Below are 21,492 nucleotides of genomic sequence, written 5' to 3' on the forward strand. Positions count from 1 at the left end.
TTCTGAATTTTAAAATGAACACAATGTTAATGTTTTTATTGATTTATTTAACTTAAATGTCACATTTAATACTATTGGACCAATGAGATTGGTATGTGAGTGCAAGTAATGATTGATGGTTTTCAAGAACACACATTTGTATAATGACATGATCTATAGAATTTCAATGTTAAGGTCGTTAATGAGGACGAGCCTCGTGTCCTTAGGGCTCAATTTTCCTTTAAACCTCTTTATAAAAAAATAATAATAATAATATTCACTGACGATACTGAACTATACCTTTCATTCGTACCTGCTTTATTTAATCTTTTTGAATTTTATAAAATGATTTATGATTCTATTTTTCGAATCATCTATTAATGTACCTTTATTATACTACTACATTACATCTAAAGTGCTTTGAGCGTTAAGAAAGCATTAAATACAATGCAACAAATTATCCTACTATTATTATTAATATTATTATTATTATTATTATTATTATTATTATGAAGTTTGTTGGACTGAACAGGATTCATGTAAACACCTTATTTCTATATTTCTAAGCTATTGCTATCAGATTGAAACTGGTGACTTTAACTGGTCATTAGGAATTAAAGCAAACATTCACTTAATACTTAAACAGACAGAAACACAAGTCACAGTTTGCAATATTAATCTTTACATTTGTTGTTAGCTTTGATTATTTGACTCTTTCTGGAGTATTTATCAAAAAATAGCTCTGTTAGAAGAGATGAACAGGAAATCATCTTTTAGTGTCTGTTTGTCCAGAATTCACCTGACCAGAGGTTATTGTGCGTCTAAAGAAAATCAAACCACAGCAGGTTTCAGTTTGACTCGCGTTGAGTTGCTAATTATCACACCTCTGACAAAGTGAGATAGCTGACAGTTTCAACTCTGTTTTTTTTTCCATTAATCCCCTCTGCATGATTACAAAACCCTTTTTTAAATCTATAATTAAAAGATTCATTACATGATGACATAAGATTGTCACTGCATTACTGATTTTGCATACAGCATGTGTTCAGAGTGTGTGGTTGTAAACTATACAAGGCTCTGTCTGTACACATTTGCGCTTTAAAATATATTTTGGTCTTTAAAAAGCACAGAATAGCACCTAAAAGCTGCAAAAGTTAATCAGTACCACCCCGATGACAGCTTTTGTACCTTTATTTCTGAGAGTGTGTTGTGGGAGGACTCACAGACCAGATGAAGAAGCTGGGCTTCAGCGAATAATCACACTTTTTTTAAACACGCTTGCAAAAGTCAACACTCCAAAAGTCAAACACGCTTAAAGGAAATGGTTCACATTTTTGCTTCGTTCTTGTTGTGCTGGTGGCTTCCAATTGGTAAGTTATGAATGATTTATCAAATGACTTTTTCAATTTCAGATTATTATCTGCTAACATTATATACAGTTTATGCATTTTCTTTTAAATCCACAATGATTAAATTAATTATTGATCAGGGTGCCAGTTTTAAAATAATTTACAGTATACACTAATCTGAAACTATTGACCATTTTCACAACAGTGTTATGACGTGTTTAACAGTCATCATATTCTTAACTCATTAAAAGTTTTTAATACTTCAATTTATTTTAAAAATGTATAAACATTTGGCGTCACTATCGCCTCACAGCAAGAAGGTTACTGGTTCGAACCTCAGGTGGGTCAGTTGGCATTTCTGTGTGGAGTGCAAAGACATGCACTATAGGTAAATTGGGTAAGCTAAATTATCTGTAGTGTGTGCGAATGGGTGTTTATGGATGTTTTCCAGTGATGGGTCGCAGCTGGAAGGGCATATGCTGCACGCGTAAAACAAATGCTGGATAAATTGGCGGTTCATTCTGCTGTGGTGATCCCGGATTAATATAGGGACTAAGCTGAAGAAAAATTAATGAGTATTAAATGAGTATTTATGGATGTATTATATCATCTTTGAGTCAAATTACCAAACACGAATTGCAACTTGTTCGAGGTGTTTGTAATGCAGCGTCTATAAGGCAGGACAGTAAATTTGATGTTATTCTGTCCTCTGGCTGCAGTTATCAGTCTCACAGTTTTTTCCCTTTTTTTCTGACAGTCTTGATTAAAACCGTTGTGGGTTTTTTTTATTTGTATTATTTCAGCAAATAGGACTATAAAAAAATAATAAAAAAAAGATTTGAGATTTTTTGTGCTCTACCATTCTCCCACACAAGTTTACCCAACTATGACTATGTATGCTACTGAGAAACATGGAAATGCTAAAAGGGTCTATTGCAGTAAATTTTCTGATATATGCTTTTATCTTGAGTGAATTAAAGGCGACAAAAGAAGAAATTAAATTAGCAAAAGAGCAAAAATATGTTGGTTCTGCATAGTCTGTTGATGTGACTTTAAGGAAAGGAATGAAGTTGGCTGCAAATATCATCTATTCATTCACTTTCCCTTGGCTTAGTCTCTTATTTAAAAAGTGTCGCCACAGTGGAACGAACCACAACATACGCCAGAATATATTTTATACAGTAGATGCCTTTCCAGCCACAACGCAGTACTGGAAGACACCCATACACTCTGTCAAACTCAAACACACAATCTTATACAGAAAATGCTATGTTTACGCAATTCATCTATACACATGTCTGTGGACTGTTGGGAAAACCGAAGCACCTGGAGGAAACCCACGCAGAGGTCTGCACGGGACTGATTTTTTAAAAATCCTGCTCTTGCTAGTTTTTATTCCGCACCAGACCGCTCACATTGTATATTAAGTCTTTGTTCACCCGTTGCCCACTTAGAATATTTTCTACCAAACTGTTCCTGCTAAATTTAGATCTGGTTTCCAAAATCTCACATTTAATTTGGGTACTACCAAAATAGAGAGACAACAGATAAAGTGTAGGCTGTGCAAGGATTGTAGGCTAAATGTCAGTTTTATTTGCCCCTTTGTAATAAGTGCTACCTTAAACCTGAGCTTCCAGTCTTGTGATTGCTAAAGGGTAAAACTTTGAGATATTATCACATCGCGCAAAGGGTAATTGTTTTTTTCCATTTGTGTCTATGACACGTGAAACAGACTCCCATACAACAGACTTGCCTGATGTGGGTTTCCTAACAGTAAACTGACCGTTTTCTAATGCAAGCTGAACGTTCTTTAAGGACAGTGCATCTTCAGTTTGCTCTGCCATGGTAAAGCCCACTCTGAGGACTGTTATGCAGAAGATGTGTGAAAAAAAAAAAAAAAACATGAGCAGAAAGCCCTGATCATGCGTTCAGCATGTGTAACAGTCGTGAGCACTGGCTGCACTAGTGCTCAATTATAGTTGCATAAAATGGTACCGCAGAGCTTCCGAGATGCAAGTGTGTGCGTGTTCATATAGAACTATGAAGGAAGAGGTGTAGATTTAGCACTTTCGTTACCAAAAATAAGCATGTTTAAAAAACTAAATAAATAAATAAAAATTATCAGCGACAGGAGAGGACATCCTCACTACGCTGCTGCATAGGCCTACCTCACTGCACTGATCTGCTTTCCTTCTATCCCTGATGATGCTGGAGTTTGTACTCGGTGGTTACTCAAATTCCGTTGGGATCATTTCAGTCCTACAAAAACTACTATTGAGTAGTGCACATCCTAAAGATAATTTTACTTTTCTGGTGGACTGAAAAAAGGGAGTTATTCCTTGTGTTTTTGCATGAAACAACTATACCCTAACCACACCGAGAGCTTGGGATCATCAACCTAGATGCTCCATCTTAGAGACCTCTCTGTCTGACTACGAGATGAGAACCACAAACGGCACCAGATCATGTTTATATATCATGACTACATACATGTATGTGTAAATATATATTTTATAAACGCTAGATGCATTGTAATTTATTAATAGGATGAACAATGCAGCATTGTGTTTAATAATGGAGTATCTGTATTCAAACATGTTAGTGGTTACCAGGCAAAAGAGAGACTCAACTGATATTGAGAGAGTTTGCCTAATTGTGTGCGTTATGTTGATTAATATCTAAGAAATGCTAATGCTGTAGTAAATTAATATATTTTAAGGAAGTTTTATTGTATTATTACTACTATTCATTCATTCATTCATTCATTCATTTTCTTGTCGGCTTAGTCCCTTTATTATTCCGGGGTCGCCACAGCGGAATGAACCGCCAACTTATCCAGCAAGTTTTTACGCAGCTGATGCTCTTCCAGCTGCAACCCATCTCTGGGAAACATCCACAAACACACATTCACACACACACTCATACACTACGGACAATTTAGCCTACCCAATTCACCTGTATCGCACGTCTTTGGACTGTGGGGGAAACCGGAGCACCTGGAAGAAACCCACGTGGAGACAGGGAGAACATGCAAACTCCACACAGAAACGCCAACTGAGCCGAGGTTCGAACCAGCGACCCAGAGACCTTCTTGCTGTGGAGGCGACAGCACTACCTACTGCGCCACTGCCTCGCCTATTGCTACTTTATTACTAATATTTAAATTTACAATCTGTGATATTATACATCTCATATGCATGTATGCATGTTGTAAAGTGTGAGTGTGTTGAAAGCTTGTACTGTTGTCTGTTGAGAGACGCAAAACAGACTCGGCTGATATTAAGAGAGATTGCCTAATTGTGTGTTATGCAGAAGCAAAATGAAATCACCTTCACATGACCATGTTTGAGTCAAGCTTCTTTTTTAATAATAAAATAATGATTTTAACAACGCAGAGAAAAACCTTCATCTCTTCCGTCATAGTTCTATGCGACTGGATATGAACACACACACACTTGCAAATCGGAAGCTCACCGGTGCCATCTTGTACAAGTAGCCTATTAGAATGAGGAAATCACAGATACGCTATTCTGAAATAACGTCAGGACTCTACAGCCTGATCCCATTAAAATTACACCAGAGTTACCGACTGTTACGTGTTTATGATGTTAAAGTGGGATGCTGTAACATTTAAGTGAGACAGGTGTAATGTGTGCGACAGATCAAGAATGAGGCAAGGATCAGTTACTCTTATTTAAGCTTTTACTCAATATTGGAAAATTAGTTTAGAATCACACAACAACCATCATACTATGTTACTTAAAGCCAACGAAGTTCAACAAGCAAACTCGAATTATCACAGTAACAGATCAATCACAAAATAGATGAAGCATTTGCACAAACAAATTGCATGGAGCACAAAGGGTACCGCCGAGGCAGGGCGCACACCACACACTGGTCTGACAGGGCTTTAAATCCTTGCGGCTCGTCCTGGGATTGGTGGAACCGGACAGCGTCATAATGATGAAGGACAGAATAATAAACCAATAAGAAACCTAAGGGTTGAGCAAACGAAGAGGAGGGTGAAAAAAAAAGACAGAAAGAAAACATAAATCATAACACCGACCACTACCGCATTTTTAGGGAAATTTATTCCCACACCGCAAGAAATCTGGTTGGGTCCTGTGGTACATGAATGCAGACCTCTAAACCTACATGAAGTGTGGAGAACATGCAGAAATTCCAACTGGCCCAGTCGGGACTCAAAACAATGAACTTCTTGCTATGTAGCGACAGTGCCAACCACTGAGCCATCATTGCAAATATCAGTGTATTGAATTTGTTGTACATGGCTTCCAAGTGCAAACTGATGAACAGAGGGGAACCAGGTAAATTTGCTAGTTAAATGAGCTATATTAAAAAGACTTGTAACATCAAAATACCTTTAAGGCAAGTAATTTCACCCTGCGGCAATCTTTTAAATGCCTCTAAGTCAGTATGCTCGGGCACTCTGCTTGAATGGGGAAACATCAAATTCTTCAAAACTGTTAGTCAAGCTTACGATTACGATGCAGATTTGGAATCACCAATACATCTAAACAAAAACATAGGTCTCATAGGTTTTATTTCTAAACGCCAGAATTAAACAAAATCAGAATATTTTCAGGTTGTCCGAGCTAATGTGCATGCACACTCAAAAAGAAGGAGATCATGACACCAACCTCATTTATGGCTGATGCACATTATTATCCTGTGGATATTGATCGTCTGATCGCGCTGCTCTTCTGACGTAATTCACAACTTGGTCTTGATAGTGAATCTCTGGCAGAAATGACAGCAACTCTGTAAGTTTGTGGGTGTTCGAGTAGTTGCTGTGAAGTGATGTGCATTTCACAGGCGGGCTGTACCTCGTATTCATTTCATACAGATTACAAAATCAAAAAACTTTACTTTTAAATGAAGCAAGTGCACTTATAAAACAGAGTTTAAGCTTTATGTGGATATATTTCTTATGTCTGTGAAGCAAGTATTCACTGAGATTCCAGTGTGTTTGTTGATCAATAAACTGTTGTAATGTAAAAGCACCAGTCTGGTCCGAGTTTCTCCCCCCAAAAATCGTCAGTCTACAGCGATCGCTGATTGGCTTCTGTACTAGAAGGCGGGGCTTCATTTGCCATATTGACCGTTACACATTTCCTTATTCAAAACTATGCGAGTGACATGTCTCGTGTATTCTATAGTCTTTGGTAACATTACCAGATTATTCTTTTCAGCTTGTTACATTACAACGCCTTATATTTGCGTACATTCATCTGTTAATTAGGAGTACTTTAGAATCTTAATCTGAGTCTAAAGTGGTTTCTGTCCTTTAGGTGTGTTTGCTAAGAAACTAAAAGTGTCTGTGTCAGTGACTGAAGGAGATTCTGTTACTCTAAACTCTGGTGTTACTATAATACATTGGGAGAACATGCTGTGGAGTTTTGGAGCCGAAAACACTCTTATAGCTAAAATCAGCATTAAGGAGCAAATCTTCTCCACATTTGATGGCACTGACAGATTCAGAGACAGACTTAAGATGGACAGACAGACTGGATCTCTGACCATCACAAACATCACATCTGAAAATGCGGGAATTTATAATCTTGATATAAGCGGAAAAAAATGGCCATCAAAAATATTCAATGTTTCTGTTCATGGCGAGTAAAGTTCTTTAATCCTTCACAAATTCTTCAACAATTTACACTCAAACTCTGTACTGAAAATCTCTATTCTCATGTTTTCCAGCACGTCTGCTTGTTCCTGCCCTCATCTTCAACTCTTCTCTGTGTTCATCATCCCAGTATAATTATTCAGTGTTGTGTTCAGTGGTGAATGTGAGCGCTGTGAGTCTCTCCTGGTACAAAGGAAACAGTGTATTGTCCAGCATCAGTGTGTCTGATCTCAGCATCAGTCTCTCTCTACCTCTGGAGGTGGAATATCAAGATAACAACACCTACAGCTGTGTGATCAACAACACCATCAGCAACCAGACCACACATCTGGACATCAACACACTCTGCCAGCCGTGTCCAGGTATGTTGATTTTAACATTCAACCCCATGATTGTTAAACTACTATAAACAATCAGTAAAATGTTGTTGCTGTTTGTTTAACTGGGTACAATGAGTAGGTATTACTCTTCAACAGTTCATCCACTGAACGGGTGAGCAGCTATTCTGCTTTTTATGGGAAAGTATTTTACATTCTTTTTGTCTGCGCTATAATCGAACCCTAAAAATGTGCATTATGGTGCCAAATATGGGCAAACCCAATTGTTGTTTTTAATTTTAATTTAAAATAATGTAACCCAGCCGTTGTCCATATTTGACTCAAAGTTGAGTTCACAGTAAACACAATACACCACAATAAAAAAAGTCATAATAATTGCAATAGGTTGTTATTTATATATACGCAGCTCTAATGTTTTATTTGTTTCAACTCAAAATTTGGGTTTAAAAAAAGATTTAAATTTAATTAAAAAAATTAAATCCAACATTGGGTTTGTCAATTTATGACCCAGGTGGCGCAGTAAGTAGTGCTGTCGCCTCACAGCAGGAAGGTCGCTGGTTCAAGCTTCGCTGGGTCAGTTGGCATTTTTGTGTGGAGTTTACATGTTCTCCCAGTGCTGGTGTGGGTTTCCCCCACAGTCCAAACATATGCGTTATAGGTGAATTGAATAAACTAAATTGACTGCAGTGTATGTGTGTGAATGTGTGTGTATGATTGTTTCCCAATGATGGGTTACAGCTGGAAGGGCATCCGCTGCGTAAAACATAAGCTGGACCAGTTTGTGGTTCATTCTGCGGTGGCGACATTAAGAAAAGGACTAAGCCGAAAAGAAAATGAATGAATGAATTTATGATCCAACATTGGGTTAATACAACCCAGCATTTTAGTGACAAAATATTCAACTACAGTTTTGATTACAGACGATGAATGAGTGGACGGAGGAAAGGAGCCAGTGTGGAATAAAACGTCCAGCTCAAAGAGAAAAAGTTCAAAGTGCACTAATTTTAGTACATCCACTAAAATGGATGTAATGTTTGTCTAGACTAAAAAACTATCTGGATTCTTATAACCAAATGTTAGGTCAAATGTGGAAAAACCCAACCATTGGGTTTAAAAAATAAAATATTTAAAAATATTAAACAAGCGTTGTTGATAAAAAAAACAATAAAAAAAAAAACAATTTGAGATTGTACTTAAGCAAATGAAATGTAATTTCCCAGTCTGTTACTCTGTTGATTATAATCTGTAACTCCAATTAAGACTGTTCAGGTTTGATGGATGAACAATTTATTGTCAGTCTTAGAAATCTGTATAATCTGTGTCCAAAAGTGTCAATAATACGCTGCCTTCCTAAAACCTGTAAAAATAATCAATTAAAATAAAGGAGCTAATCTTATTTTCAATCCTCAAATCTAATTTAAATGAGGAAACATCTTTATTGCAAACTCTATTTTTGATTAAAGTAGAGGTTTATATTTTATAATATTATTAATACAAGTGTAAAAAGATTAGCAAGACAGTATCCATAAATGTTAAAGCAGCAGATTCTTATTGAGAGAGTGTGTGTGTGTGCCTAGTTTTTGTGGTGTAAAAATGGTTTAGCTGGCATGGCAATCATTGTATATAAAATATGAAGAAAATATGAAAAAGAAAATATTATTTCTTTCTGTTTGGAAAAAAAAACTTTTTTAAAAAATTGGAAAAAAAAAGATAAAAAAAAAAACTATTTTCATTTAGTTTTGGCCTGCTGTTAAAATTGTGCACGGGTCATTTTTGATCTGCAAGTCAACAGGAGAGAAAAGCTTAACTCAATTTTAAAGAAGATCTTGCAATGTGAAAATCTTTCAAAAATGCTGGATGCCATTTCAACCCAATTTGAGCAAATTATTGACACCTAAATGTTGGGTTAAATTGAGCATATAGTGTCAATAATAATAATAATAACCCAATGATTGATTGAGCACTTTTCTTTTTACCAAAATTGGGCTGATAGAATGGAACCCAATAGTATTAAGATAAGAGCACAAAGACCTCTCTTACACACTCTCTCTCTCTTAGACACACACACACAATACTTTATATAACACTTCACATAAAAGCCAGAAACTATGGACTGATGATCAACAGTAAGAAAAAAAATAAAGAAATAAAAAATGATTAAAAAAATATATAAAACTGTTCAAAAGAAAGCACAACGCCAAATGTACCTCACTTTTCACTACAGTATGTTACTGAATTATTTAAAGCATAATCCTATCACTTGATTTTTTCGTCTCAGTTCTTGTGATTGTAAATTTTCACACCAATTGCAACATAGTTTGACCCACAATAGTCGCATGCAGAAAAAGGTGAATGGGATACAGTGCAGCTGTTTGACTGTGTTGTCGATCAGACAGATTCATTTTCATCATTGACTTATTTTTATCTATTACAGATGAGGATCTGCATCTGTTCAACATTGTGTGGATTTGTGCTGCTGTTGGGTCTCTGTTGATTTTAGTGTCTGCCGTGATGTGCTGCATCTCCAAGAAATGTAGAAAAACAGGTTAGGTCTAAAATGTTTAAAGAAAATATTCACAAATATTATTGACATCATTGTTTTAACACATCTCTGTTTAATGCAGTTCATAACTGTGAGGAAGACCAATCTGATTCAACATTGTGTAAAGAAAAATCACGAAAAAAGGTAAGAAACTTCAATGACATCTAGCAATACGTTGGTGCAGTGTAAGTTAGTGCAGTTAAAGTTTGCTGATTGAAGTTTTGTGCTTGATGTGCATCAGAGAGTCAGTGAACAGCACTTGGCCAACTGTCATCATTTTTACCACTAAATACAGAACAGATCAAAAGAACAGTTTAAGCATGCTTTTACGTACATATGTGCCTATACTAAGCCCGAGTATGCCATTTTGCAAATTCTTTGCATTTTAAAAAAGGTATGTTTCATGTTGCGGATTATATAAATGTTTCAGAATTCTTTTTGTAACAAAAAAACAAAAAAAATCATTAAAAAGCTACTTAAATAATTACAGTAAAAATACATGTCTATAAAAAATGCATTGAACCTGTTTTTCATTTTTAATCAGTCCATTTCCTGCTATGTAACGGGTGTAGTGATGGTTTTTCATGGGCAGATTTAACCATTAAGCAAGCAGTCGCTTAGGCCCCCAGAACTCTTGCAGGACCACAATAAATATATAGATGTTTAAATAATATCTATAATCTATATATAATATTGCTATCTGTCCTATTTTATACAGTCAGAGTCAAGCTATTACAATTTTAACAATTAAATATTATTAATATATGATAAAATCAAATTTTAATAAATGTAATGTTACGTAATAATTTAATATATCCACGACCCCAATCTACGAGCAGTTCAGCAGTCAAATTTATAAAAACCACATATTTATTATTTATTTTTATTATTTTTAGTTTTAAACTCTTAAAAAAATAAATAAATAAAACAATTTAAATATAGTGATAACATGTAGAAAAGGAAATTGAGTGATATATATACAAAATAGATAATATAAAAATAAAATAACTCATAAAAATAAACAAATAAATAAAAATAAATAAATAAATAATAAATAAATAAATAAAAATAAATATAAATAAAAAATAAAAATAAATAAATAAATATATAAAAAAAGAAAACAGCAACGGTTTCAGAACAGCTGATCTGAGTTGGGTCAATCAACTGAGTAGACCAACTCAGAGTTAAGCGCGCGCACCACAACTAAAAAGGTATTATCAATGGAGCGCAGATTTTACGAGTGACTATTGCAATATCTTGCATAAGAGATCACCATTTCTTCTCCAGCTGAATTTGCCAGTATGAACAGTTAAAAGCAACACATGTCTGCAGCATGACGATATCGATCGGAACCTCTATAATGGCAGTCTATGGGACTGTTGCTAGAGTGCCGTATCTGGTTGTTAGGGGTGTGGCTAGAAAGTTAAAAGCTCATGAGTTATTGGTAGTTTGGTAGTCTGAGTTAAATGAGCCCAGTTAAAAGTCTGTGCGACAGTTTCATGTAGAGTTATGAGCTCACAAAGTTTGACCCAATGTAAAGTCAATGAGAGTTTCTAGGGTCCCAAAAGTGGTTGCTAGGGTGTGGCCAGAAAGTTAAAAGCTCATCAGTTATTGGCAGTTAGGTAGTCTGAGTTAAATAAGCCCAGTTAGAAGTCTGTTGGACAGTCTGATGCAGAGTTATGAGGTCACAAAGTTTGGTCCAATGTTAAGTCAATGGGATTTTTCCGACGGTCCCGGGACGTTTTTCGGAAAACCGAAAGTCGGATCAGTTGGAAAAGATATAGCAACCAGAGTCAAACCAGTTTGGAGGTCTGGTGTGAGTTTGGTGGTCATAGCTTGAAAGCTCTAGGAGGAGATAGAGTTTAATTTTTAGTCTCAGAAGAAAAATAGGATAACAATAGTCTGGCTTGCTACACAAGCCAGCCTAATTAATCTAGGCTACTTGTCCCTGTTGAAGGTCAGTGAATTTAAGCTTTATTTATTAAAAAAGGACAAGCCATTCTCGTCCACGACTTTGTTCTTTGTGTGACTGGAAATGTAGGCAATAGCTATGTTTCCATCGAATATTATTAATTAAATTTATGTGCAAAACTGGATTATCGCATAAAAGATATGTGCCAATTAAGCAGCATTTCCATCCAACGAGTCAAAGAGAACAAAATCGTCACTTCCTGATTAAACGGGCACCAAATATTAACAGTAAAAGCTGAATTTACTGCGGTAGAAGAAGCTGCGGCAGCGTCAATCTTTTCTATGTTTAATAAATGTACTTGCGCCTCAGAAGACAATGCTGACACACAATGAACATGTGGGGGCCTTTGAAGCCATGAGACGCGGAGAACAGAAGCTCTTGACATGCTCCAGACGCTCTGGAGGTCATTAATAAAATAAAACCATTAATACTGAAATGGTTAAGGATTTTTAGAATGAATGAGCAAAACAACATTTAAGATGTGTTACAGTGTGCTCAGCCTGCTGGTTTGTCCGTTCACACACATTTTCATCATCAAAAAACAAACCTTTTTTAAAATGTACATGATGAAATTTGTTCAGTAAAAGTGTTTTCATTGTAGTTTATGCGCATCTTTTCTATTGAATAAAAGTTTATCCTACTCAGTTATGTGCGGGTTTTTTATGCATATTTTAAAAAAGTTGTGTATCATGACGTTTCCATCAATCGTTTTTATGCACATCTCCAAAATGAGCATTAAAATAGGTGGGTGGAAACGTAAGGCTAAGGTGAGAAATACCGCTTTATCTTTAAAAAAGGGGAGGAGACCAACAAGAACTCAGAGTTTAGAGAATAAAACCTGCCCCTGACCAGGTTAGATTCACAGAGTAAGTGACCACGGTAACTGACTCTGAGTTAAAGTTACCTCTCGTTCAGAAACAGGCTTAATTTACTCTGCTTTGTCGAGTTTAACAAACCTGCCATTTTGAAACTGAAAGCCCAGAGTTTCTCTCATTTCAGGGTTAAAATACTCCGAGTTTTCACTTAACCTCCTTTCTGAAAAGGCCCCTGATCAACTTTGGGAGTAAAACACGTTTGGTTCTACATGTGTTTGGGATTAGCAGCCTATACTGAATAAATTATTTTTATAGTATAATAATACATTATCATTATTATTAGAAAAGCAATGTAATTTAGAGAGAAATATAGACTGGCCTATACATTTTCTGTTGTTATAACATAAGATTTCTGACTGAGTTTTTTTTTTTCCTTGCAGAAATCAGACATGCAGGCTGTTTATTACAATGTCCCTAAAAGACGGTGATAGTATCTAGCCTATAGGCTTACTAGAACCAGTGTAAGAGCTCAGCTTTCATCTTTCATCAATCCTTTTGGTTTCATTTCAACGCTTACTTTCTGCACAGATAACTGTTTTGTTTTGTCCTTGCATATTTGGTGTAATATTATTATTATAAATTTATTGTAATCATTTTGTTTGTATTTATAAGTTTAACCAATAGCACTTAGAAATGTAACTGTAATGTAAATGTAATGTAAATGTAAAAAAAAATCTATTTGAGTTTACTGTGTGTATAAATGTACATTAGCTATTAAATACTGGTCACATCCTTCACTTTATTTCTTTCTGTTATTAACTGTTATGGTTTTTATTATTTTTTCAAACAACTAATTGAATATGGAGAATCGCAATGTTGTTTACATCATAAGACATTATCAAACGTATGGAACAAAATCAATGCCAAAAGTCTTGAATTAAAAAGCTTGTTGAATATCACAAACTGAAAAAAATAATACACCATATTAACAAGTTCTTGCATTTTAATGACTTGAATTCCAGGGTTTGTATTTTTAGGTCCTGAAATTTAACATATCTGTTTATTTAAGCTTTGAATATTTCAACGAAAAATATTTCAAACACGTTTTCATACTTAAAAATTCAATAATTCATATTCAATTTTCAGATTTCACTTACAAAATATTCAATGCCCTTTAAAAATACGATGTATAATATTCAAATGGTAATTTTCAGTTCATTTTATTTCAGTTCAAATATTCGCTTCCATAAATTCAGTGGATCAAATTCGACTGTTAAAATTCAACATTACATCCGGGAACTGCAGGAAAAGCAATAGATTGCAGATTGAAGATCGCCAGCTGCTCTAGCTTTCACCAGCAGGTAGAGATGGAATAATGTAAGATTTTTAACCCAGTAAACAGGCGAGAAAAAGGCTATTAAAGGCACAAAAGTAGCATTTAATATTAATATCAATGCTTTGGACATTATAAATGATAAAAAGTATGAGTAAAATGCGTAAATGAGGTTTTAGTCATCTATATTTGCCCTTATGTAACGGAAGCCAGCTGGTGATCGCGTAAATCTCAGTTCTCCGATCCAGTGACAGACGTTGTTCTGCAATCTTATCGGAGCTTGTCTCCCATGCCAGCTCGCTCCCTGCTCGGACCGGTGCAGTTACTTGCACATAAACCGTCTTTTGATGAATATGATGTTACACATTTTCTATCTTTATTGACTCTTTCTTCCATAGACGTGAAGTATTATATTGAAAGAATATAAACGTAAGAGAAACAGGAGAGGAAATATTATAATAATACAAAATAGATAAACATTGACAGGGCTAAGAACAATTACGAACAAAGATATTCAAAAGCAGAGAGATTTTATGAGAATGTCACACAAAACAGTTTACTTAGAACTGTTAAACAGTGCAGGTATGATTTAAGGTTGGTTATGGATGGGGCGTCTGATTTAAAATAATTTAACAAAACGTGCGAATGCATTAAAGGAGCGTCTTCAGTTATTATTTAAACGCAGCTATGTCTGGATTGGGATAGGTTATATAATTCCATTATTTAAATTATGATTGTTAATATTAACATTTTATGACGTGTATTTGGGCTATTGCGCTTAAATAAGTCATCCTTCTAAATTAATATTTCTATCCTTTTTATCACTCTGCCTGTCTTTCTCTTCTTTTTTTCTAATTATTGGGGTTCTGCCACGTTTGCAAAATGTCTTAGTTTGTCCAGAATATTGCTTTTCCTCTAAAATAGAGACGAAGCAGAAGGAAAATGAATGAATTGATGAATGAATGAAATGATTGACGTTTTTTTGCATGTGCGGTGTGGCTTGCACACGACAAAGTCGAACGAGTGGCCGCGAGCTCCGGTGGCCGGTCAGAGCGCCGCATATCATACTTAAGAGATGCTGGATGGCTGCCAATATATGATAGGAATTCTTACAAAGTTTCAGGTGATATCTGGGCTTGTGCATAATAATGTAAAATAAAAGTGAAAGTCATGACATTTGGCTAATCATAGGAATAGCCTACAAGAGTGTTTCGATTATTATCATGACATGTCATGCTTGGGATTATATGAATAACACCTTGCTGTTTACCATTTCCGAAAGTGGAGCTGACTTCGGCGCGAAATTGCTTGTATAATTGTAAAAAGAGTGATGAATATTAATGGATTTCTTATATCTGTCATTTCTGATAATATAATTGATTTAACTAGTGTGAGAGTATCCAACACTCATTTAGCAAAAATGCATCCAGAATCCTAAACCAATAACTTTGTCAAGCAAAAATTATGATTTTATAGGCTACTGATTTTTTTTAAAACAAGAAAAAAAATACTTAGCTACCCTAGCAATTGTTTATTTAAATATGACCATCTCAAAATATAAAATAAAAACATAATGGTTTGACTTTGTGAAATCATAAAACAGACTTGCCGAAAAGAGTTATTAGAATAAATGAGCAAATACATTCTCTCCAGTAGATGGCGATTACAGCTCAGTAATGATTCCATAATGATGAACAGAGCTGCTTTGCAGGAACCCCTCAACCACGCATGTCAAACCACGCATTCTGAACATTAATCTTATGAAACTAGCTGAAGTGACAACTATATTAAATTTAAACCAGTTTAAATAAGTTTATATGTTTAATAACTGCAAAAAAGATCAACATTGCTAATCATAAAATACAAACGGTTGCTGAAAAGTTATAAATATTGGTTTTCTCATTTAATACTGAAAACAAATTAAAGTCAGTTATAACTGCCTATTATCAAACCACAGGCGACTCATTTTATTACTTATAATTGGCTGCGACATTGCCACATTTGCGTTAATACATTTTTCTCGCCTATAGGCTACATAACAATAAAACAATATTCTGGACAAACTAAGACATTTTGCAAACGTTTAACCGTGGCAGAACCCCAATAATTAGAAAAAAAGAAGAGAAAGACAGGCAGAGTGATAAAAAGGATAGAAATATTAATTTAGAAGGATGACTTATTTAAGCGCAATAGCCCAAATACACGTCATAAAATGTTAATATTAACAATCATAATTTAAATAATGGAATTATATAACCTATCCCAATCCAGACATAGCTGCGTTTAAATAATAACTGAAGACGCTCCTTTAATGCATTCGCACGTTTTGTTAAATTATTTTAAATCAGACGCCCCATCCATAACCAACCTTAAATCATACCTGCACTGTTTAACAGTTCTAAGTAAACTGTTTTGTGTGACATTCTCATAAAATCTCTCTGCTTTTGAATATCTTTGTTCGTAATTGTTCTTAGCCCTGTCAATGTTTATCTATTTTGTATTATTATAATATTTCCTCTCCTGTTTCTCTTACGTTTATATTCTTTCAATATAATACTTCACGTCTATGGAAGAAAGAGTCAATAAAGATAGAAAATGTGTAACATCATATTCATCAAAAGACGGTTTATGTGCAAGTAACTGCACCGGTCCGAGCAGGGAGCGAGCTGGCATGGGAGACAAGCTCCGATAAGATTGCAGAACAACGTCTGTCACTGGATCGGAGAACTGAGATTTACGCGATCACCAGCTGGCTTCCGTTACATAAGGGCAAATATAGATGACTAAAACCTCATTTACGCATTTTACTCATACTTTTTATCATTTATAATGTCCAAAGCATTGATATTAATATTAAATGCTACTTTTGTGCCTTTAATAGCCTTTTTCTCGCCTGTTTACTGGGTTAAAAATCTTACATTATTCCATCTCTACCTGCTGGTGAAAGCTAGAGCAGCTGGCGATCTTCAATCTGCAGTCTATTGCTTTTCCTGCAGTTCCCGGATGTAATGTTGAATTTTAACAGTCGAATTTGATCCACTGAATTTATGGAAGCGAATATTTGAACTGAAATAAAATTAACTGAAAATTACCATTTGAATATTATACATCGTATTTTTAAAGGGCATTGAATATTTTGTAAGTGAAATCTGAAAATTGAATATGAATTATTGAATTTTTAAGTATGAAAACGTGTTTGAAATATTTTTCGTTGAAATATTCAAAGCTTAAATAAACAGATATGTTAAATTTCAGGACCTAAAAATACAAACCCTGGAATTCAAGTCATTAAAATGCAAGAACTTGTTAATACGGTGTATTATTTTTTTCAGTTTGTGATATTCAACAAGCTTTTTAATTCAAGACTTTTGGCATTGATTTTGTTCCATAACTTTTTCAGTTTCAGATTATTATCTGCTAAAGTTAAATACAGCATATGAATTTTTTTTTTAATCCACAATGATCAAATTAATTATTGGTCACTCTTCTTTAAATTCACATCTCATTTTCCGGTGCCAGTTTTAAATTAATTTACAGTACATTAATCTGAAACTATGGACCCTTTTCACAAGCATTTTCACAACCCTTTTCACAAGTGTTTAACAGTCATCATAATCTTAACTCAATGAAAGTTTTTAATGTTTTAATTTATTAAAAGAAATAAAATTAAAAATGTATGAACATTTGGCGTCACGATCGCCTCACAGCAAGAAGGTCACTGGTTTGAACCTCGGGTGGGTCAGTTGGCATTTCTGTGTGAAGTGCAAAGACATGCAGTATAGGTGAATGGGATAAGCTAAATTGTCTGAAGTGTATGAGTGTGAATGGGTGTGTATGGATGTTTCCCAGTTATGGGTTGCAGCTGGAATAGAATCCGCTGCGTAAAACATATGCAGGATAAGTAGGCGGTTCATTCTGCTGTGATGACCCCAGATTAATAAAGGGACTATGCCGAAGAAATATTAATGGATTGAATGAGCATTTATGGATGTATTATGTCATCTTTGTGTCAAACTAGAAAAAACGAATTGCCACTTGCGCGAGGCGTTTTTAATGCAGCGTCTAAGGCAGGACAGTAAATTTGATGTTATTCTGTCTTCTGGCTGCAGTTATCAGTTTTCCTTTTTTCTGATAGTCTTGATAACACCATTGTGGCGTTTTTATTTTATTTATTATTATTTCAGCAAACAGGATTGTAAAAAAAAAAAAAAAAAAGAAAAAAAAGATTTGTTGTGCTTTACCATTCACTCTAAGTTTACCCAACTATGACAGAGTATGCCACTGAGAAACACGAAAATGTGAAAAGGGTCTATTAAATTAAATTTTCTGATATATGCTTTTATCTTGAGTGACTTAAAGATTACAAAAAAAGAAATTAAATTAGTAAAAGAACAAAAATATGTTGGTGCTGCATAGTCTGTTGTGAATTTAAGTAAAGGAATGAAGATAGTTGCAAATATCGTTCATTTATTTTCCCTTGGCTTAGTCTCTTATTTATCAAGTGTCACCACAGTGGAATGAACCGCAAACTATGCCAGAATATGTTTTATACAGTAGATGCCTTTCCAGCCACAACGCAGTACTGGGAAACACCCATACACTCTCTCACTCTCCAAAAGGCCAATTTTGTTTACCTAATTCATCCATACACATGTCTTTGGACTGTTGGGAAAACTACTTTGTTTTGTCCTTGCATATTTGGTGTAATATTATTATTATAAATTTATTGTAATCATTTTGTTTGTATTTATAAGTTTAACCAACAGCACTTAGAAATGTAACCACAAAAAAAAAAAAAATCTATTTGAGTTTACTGTGTGTATAAATGTACATTAGCTATTTACATGATAAAGTATGCTATAAATAAACAGGTTGTTTATAGTGTTGGCGCCAAATACCCAGTAGTGAAAAAGAAAGTATTTTTATCACACTTTGCTAGGTAAATGTAAAATGTAAGAGGTATGTTAAAAAAACATGGTAGGGATTACCATGACACACAGAGTTTCATTCTGAATTTTAAAATGAACACAATGTTAATGTTTTTATTGATTTATTTAGCTTAAATGTCACATTTAATACTATTGGACCAATGAGATTGGTATGTGAGTGCAAGTAATGATTGGTGGTTTTCAAGAACACACATTTGTATAATGACATGATCTGTAGTATTTCAGTGTTAAGGTCGTTAATGAGGACGAGCCTCGTGTCCTTAGGGCTCAATTTTCCTTTAAACCTCTTTATAAAAAAAATAATAATAATAATAATATTCGCTGACGATACTGAACTATACCTTTCATTCGTACCTGCTTTATTTAATCTTTTTGAATTTTATAAAATGATTTATGATTCTATTTTTCGAATCAGCTATTAATGTACCATTATTATACTACATTACATCTAAAGTGCTTTGAGCGTTAAGAAAGCATTAAATACAATGCAACAAATTATTCTACTATTATTATTATTATTATTATTATTATGAAGTTTGTTGGACTGAACAGGATTCATGTAAACACCGTATTTCTATATTTCTAAGCTATTGCTATCAGATTGAAACTGGTGACTTTAACTGGTCATTAGGAATTAAAGCAAACATTCACTTAATACTTAAACAGACAGAAACACAAGTCACAATTTGCAATATTAATCTTTACATTGGCTGTTAGCTTTGATTATTTGACTCTTTCTGGGGTATTTATCAAAAAATAGCTCTGTTAGAAGAGATGAACAGGAAATCATCTTTTAGTGTCTGTTTGTCCAGAATTCACCTGACCAGAGGTTATTGTGCGTCTAAAGAAGATCAAACCACAGCAGGTTTCAGTTTGACTCGCGTTGAGTTGCTAATAATCACACCTCTGACAAAGTGAGATAGCTGACAGTTTCAACTCTGTTTTTTTTTTTCCATTAATTACCTCTGCATGATTACAAACCCTTTATTAAATCTATTATTAAAAGATTCATTACATTATGACATAAGATTGTCACTGCATTACTGATTTTGCATACAGCATGTGTTCAGAGTGTGTGGTTGTAAACTATACAAGGCTCTATCTGTACACATTTGCGCTTTAAAATATATTTTGGTCTTTAAAAAGCACAGAATAGCACCTAAAAGCTGCAAAAGTTAATCCGTACCACTCCGATGACAGCTTTTGTACCTTTACTTCTGAGAGTGTGTTGTGGGAGGACTCACAGACCAGATGAAGAAGCTGGGCTTCAGCGAATAATCACACTTTACAAACACGCTTGCAAAAGTCAACACTCCAAAAGTCAAACACGCTTAAAGGAAATGGTTCACATTTTTGCTTTGTTCTTGTTGTGCTGGTGGCTTCCAATTGGTAAGTTATGAATGATTTATCAAAAGACATTTTCAGTTTCAGATTATTATCTGCTAAAGTTAAATACAGCATATGAATTTTTTTTTTAATCCACAATGATCAAATTAATTATTGGTCACTATTCTTTATATTCACATCTCATTTTCCGGTGCCAGTTTTAAATTAATTTACAGTATACAATAATCTGAAACTATGGACCCTTTTCACAAGCATGTTATGACGTGTTTAACAGTCATCATTATCTTAACTCAATGAAAGTTTTTAATGTTTTAATTTATTAAAAAAAATAAAATAAAAAAATGTATGAACATTTGGCGTCACGATCGCCTCACAGCAAGAAGGTCACTGGTTTGAACCTCGGGTGGGTCAGTTGGCATTTCTGTGTGAAGTGCAAAGACATGCAGTATAGGTGAATGGGATAAGCTAAATTGTCTGAAGTGTATGAGTGTGAATGGGTGTGTATGGATGTTTCCCAGTTATGGGTTGCAGCTGGAATAGAATCCGCTGCCTAAAACATATGCAGGATAAGTTGGCGGTTCATTCTGCTGTGATGACCCCAGATTAATAAAGGGACTATGCCGAAGAAATATTAATGGATTGAATGAGCATTTATGGATGTATTATGTCATCTTTGTGTCAAATAAGAAAAAACGAATTGCCACTTGCGCGAGGCGTTTTTAATGCAGCGTCTAAGGCAGGACAGTAAATTTGATGTTATTCTGTCTTCTGGCTGCAGTTATCAGTTTTCCTTTTTTCTGATAGTCTTGATAACACCATTGTGGCGTTTTTATTTTATTTATTATTATTTCAGCAAACAGGATTGTAAAAGAAAAAAGAAAAAAAAGATTTGTTGTGCTTTACCATTCACTCTAAGTTTACCCAACTATGACAGAGTATGCCACTGAGAAACACGAAAATGTGAAAAGGGTCTATTAAATTAAATTTGATATATGCTTTTATCTTGAGTGACTTAAAGACGACAAAAGAAGAAATTAAATTAGCAAAAGAACAAAAATATGTTGGTGCTGCATAGTCTGTTGTGAATTTAAGTAAAGGAATGAAGATAGTTGCAAATATCGTTCATTTATTTTCCCTTGGCTTAGTCTCTTATTTATCATCAAGTGTCACCACAGTGGAATGAACCGCAAACTATGCCAGAATATGTTTTATACAGTA

The 21,492-nt window shown here is 34.5% G+C and overlaps 1 protein-coding gene and 1 long non-coding RNA gene across 2 annotated transcripts in view; both read left to right on the plus strand.

Moving 5' to 3' along the window:
* LOC147838372 (uncharacterized) overlaps positions 1-21,492 on the plus strand; it is a 280,547-nt gene that overhangs the window by 148,951 nt on the left and 110,104 nt on the right. The window lies entirely within an intron of this gene.
* LOC147831480 (uncharacterized) lies at positions 996-13,446 on the plus strand. The gene is made up of 6 exons (XM_087303762.1): positions 996-1,349; positions 6,641-6,964; positions 7,053-7,340; positions 9,751-9,861; positions 9,941-10,002; positions 13,086-13,446. The coding sequence occupies exons 1-6, from the start codon at positions 1,301-1,303 to the stop codon at positions 13,131-13,133; spliced, it is 882 nt and encodes a 293-aa protein (XP_087159888.1). The 5' UTR covers positions 996-1,300; the 3' UTR covers positions 13,134-13,446.

This window comes from Danio rerio, chromosome 22 (assembly GCF_052040795.2).
Source record: "Danio rerio strain M-AB ecotype USA chromosome 22, GRCz13ab, whole genome shotgun sequence".
Lineage (NCBI taxonomy): Eukaryota > Metazoa > Chordata > Actinopteri > Cypriniformes > Danionidae > Danio > Danio rerio.

Coding starts and splice junctions, on each gene's coding strand:
- LOC147831480 (XM_087303762.1), top strand. CDS start 1,301: ATGGTTCACATTTTTGCTTCGTTCTTGTTGTGCTGGTGGCTTCCAATT. Junction 7,341..9,750: donor ACTCTGCCAGCCGTGTCCAG/GTATGTTGATTT, acceptor TATCTATTACAG/ATGAGGATCTGCATCTGTTC. Junction 9,862..9,940: donor CAAGAAATGTAGAAAAACAG/GTTAGGTCTAAA, acceptor TGTTTAATGCAG/TTCATAACTGTGAGGAAGAC.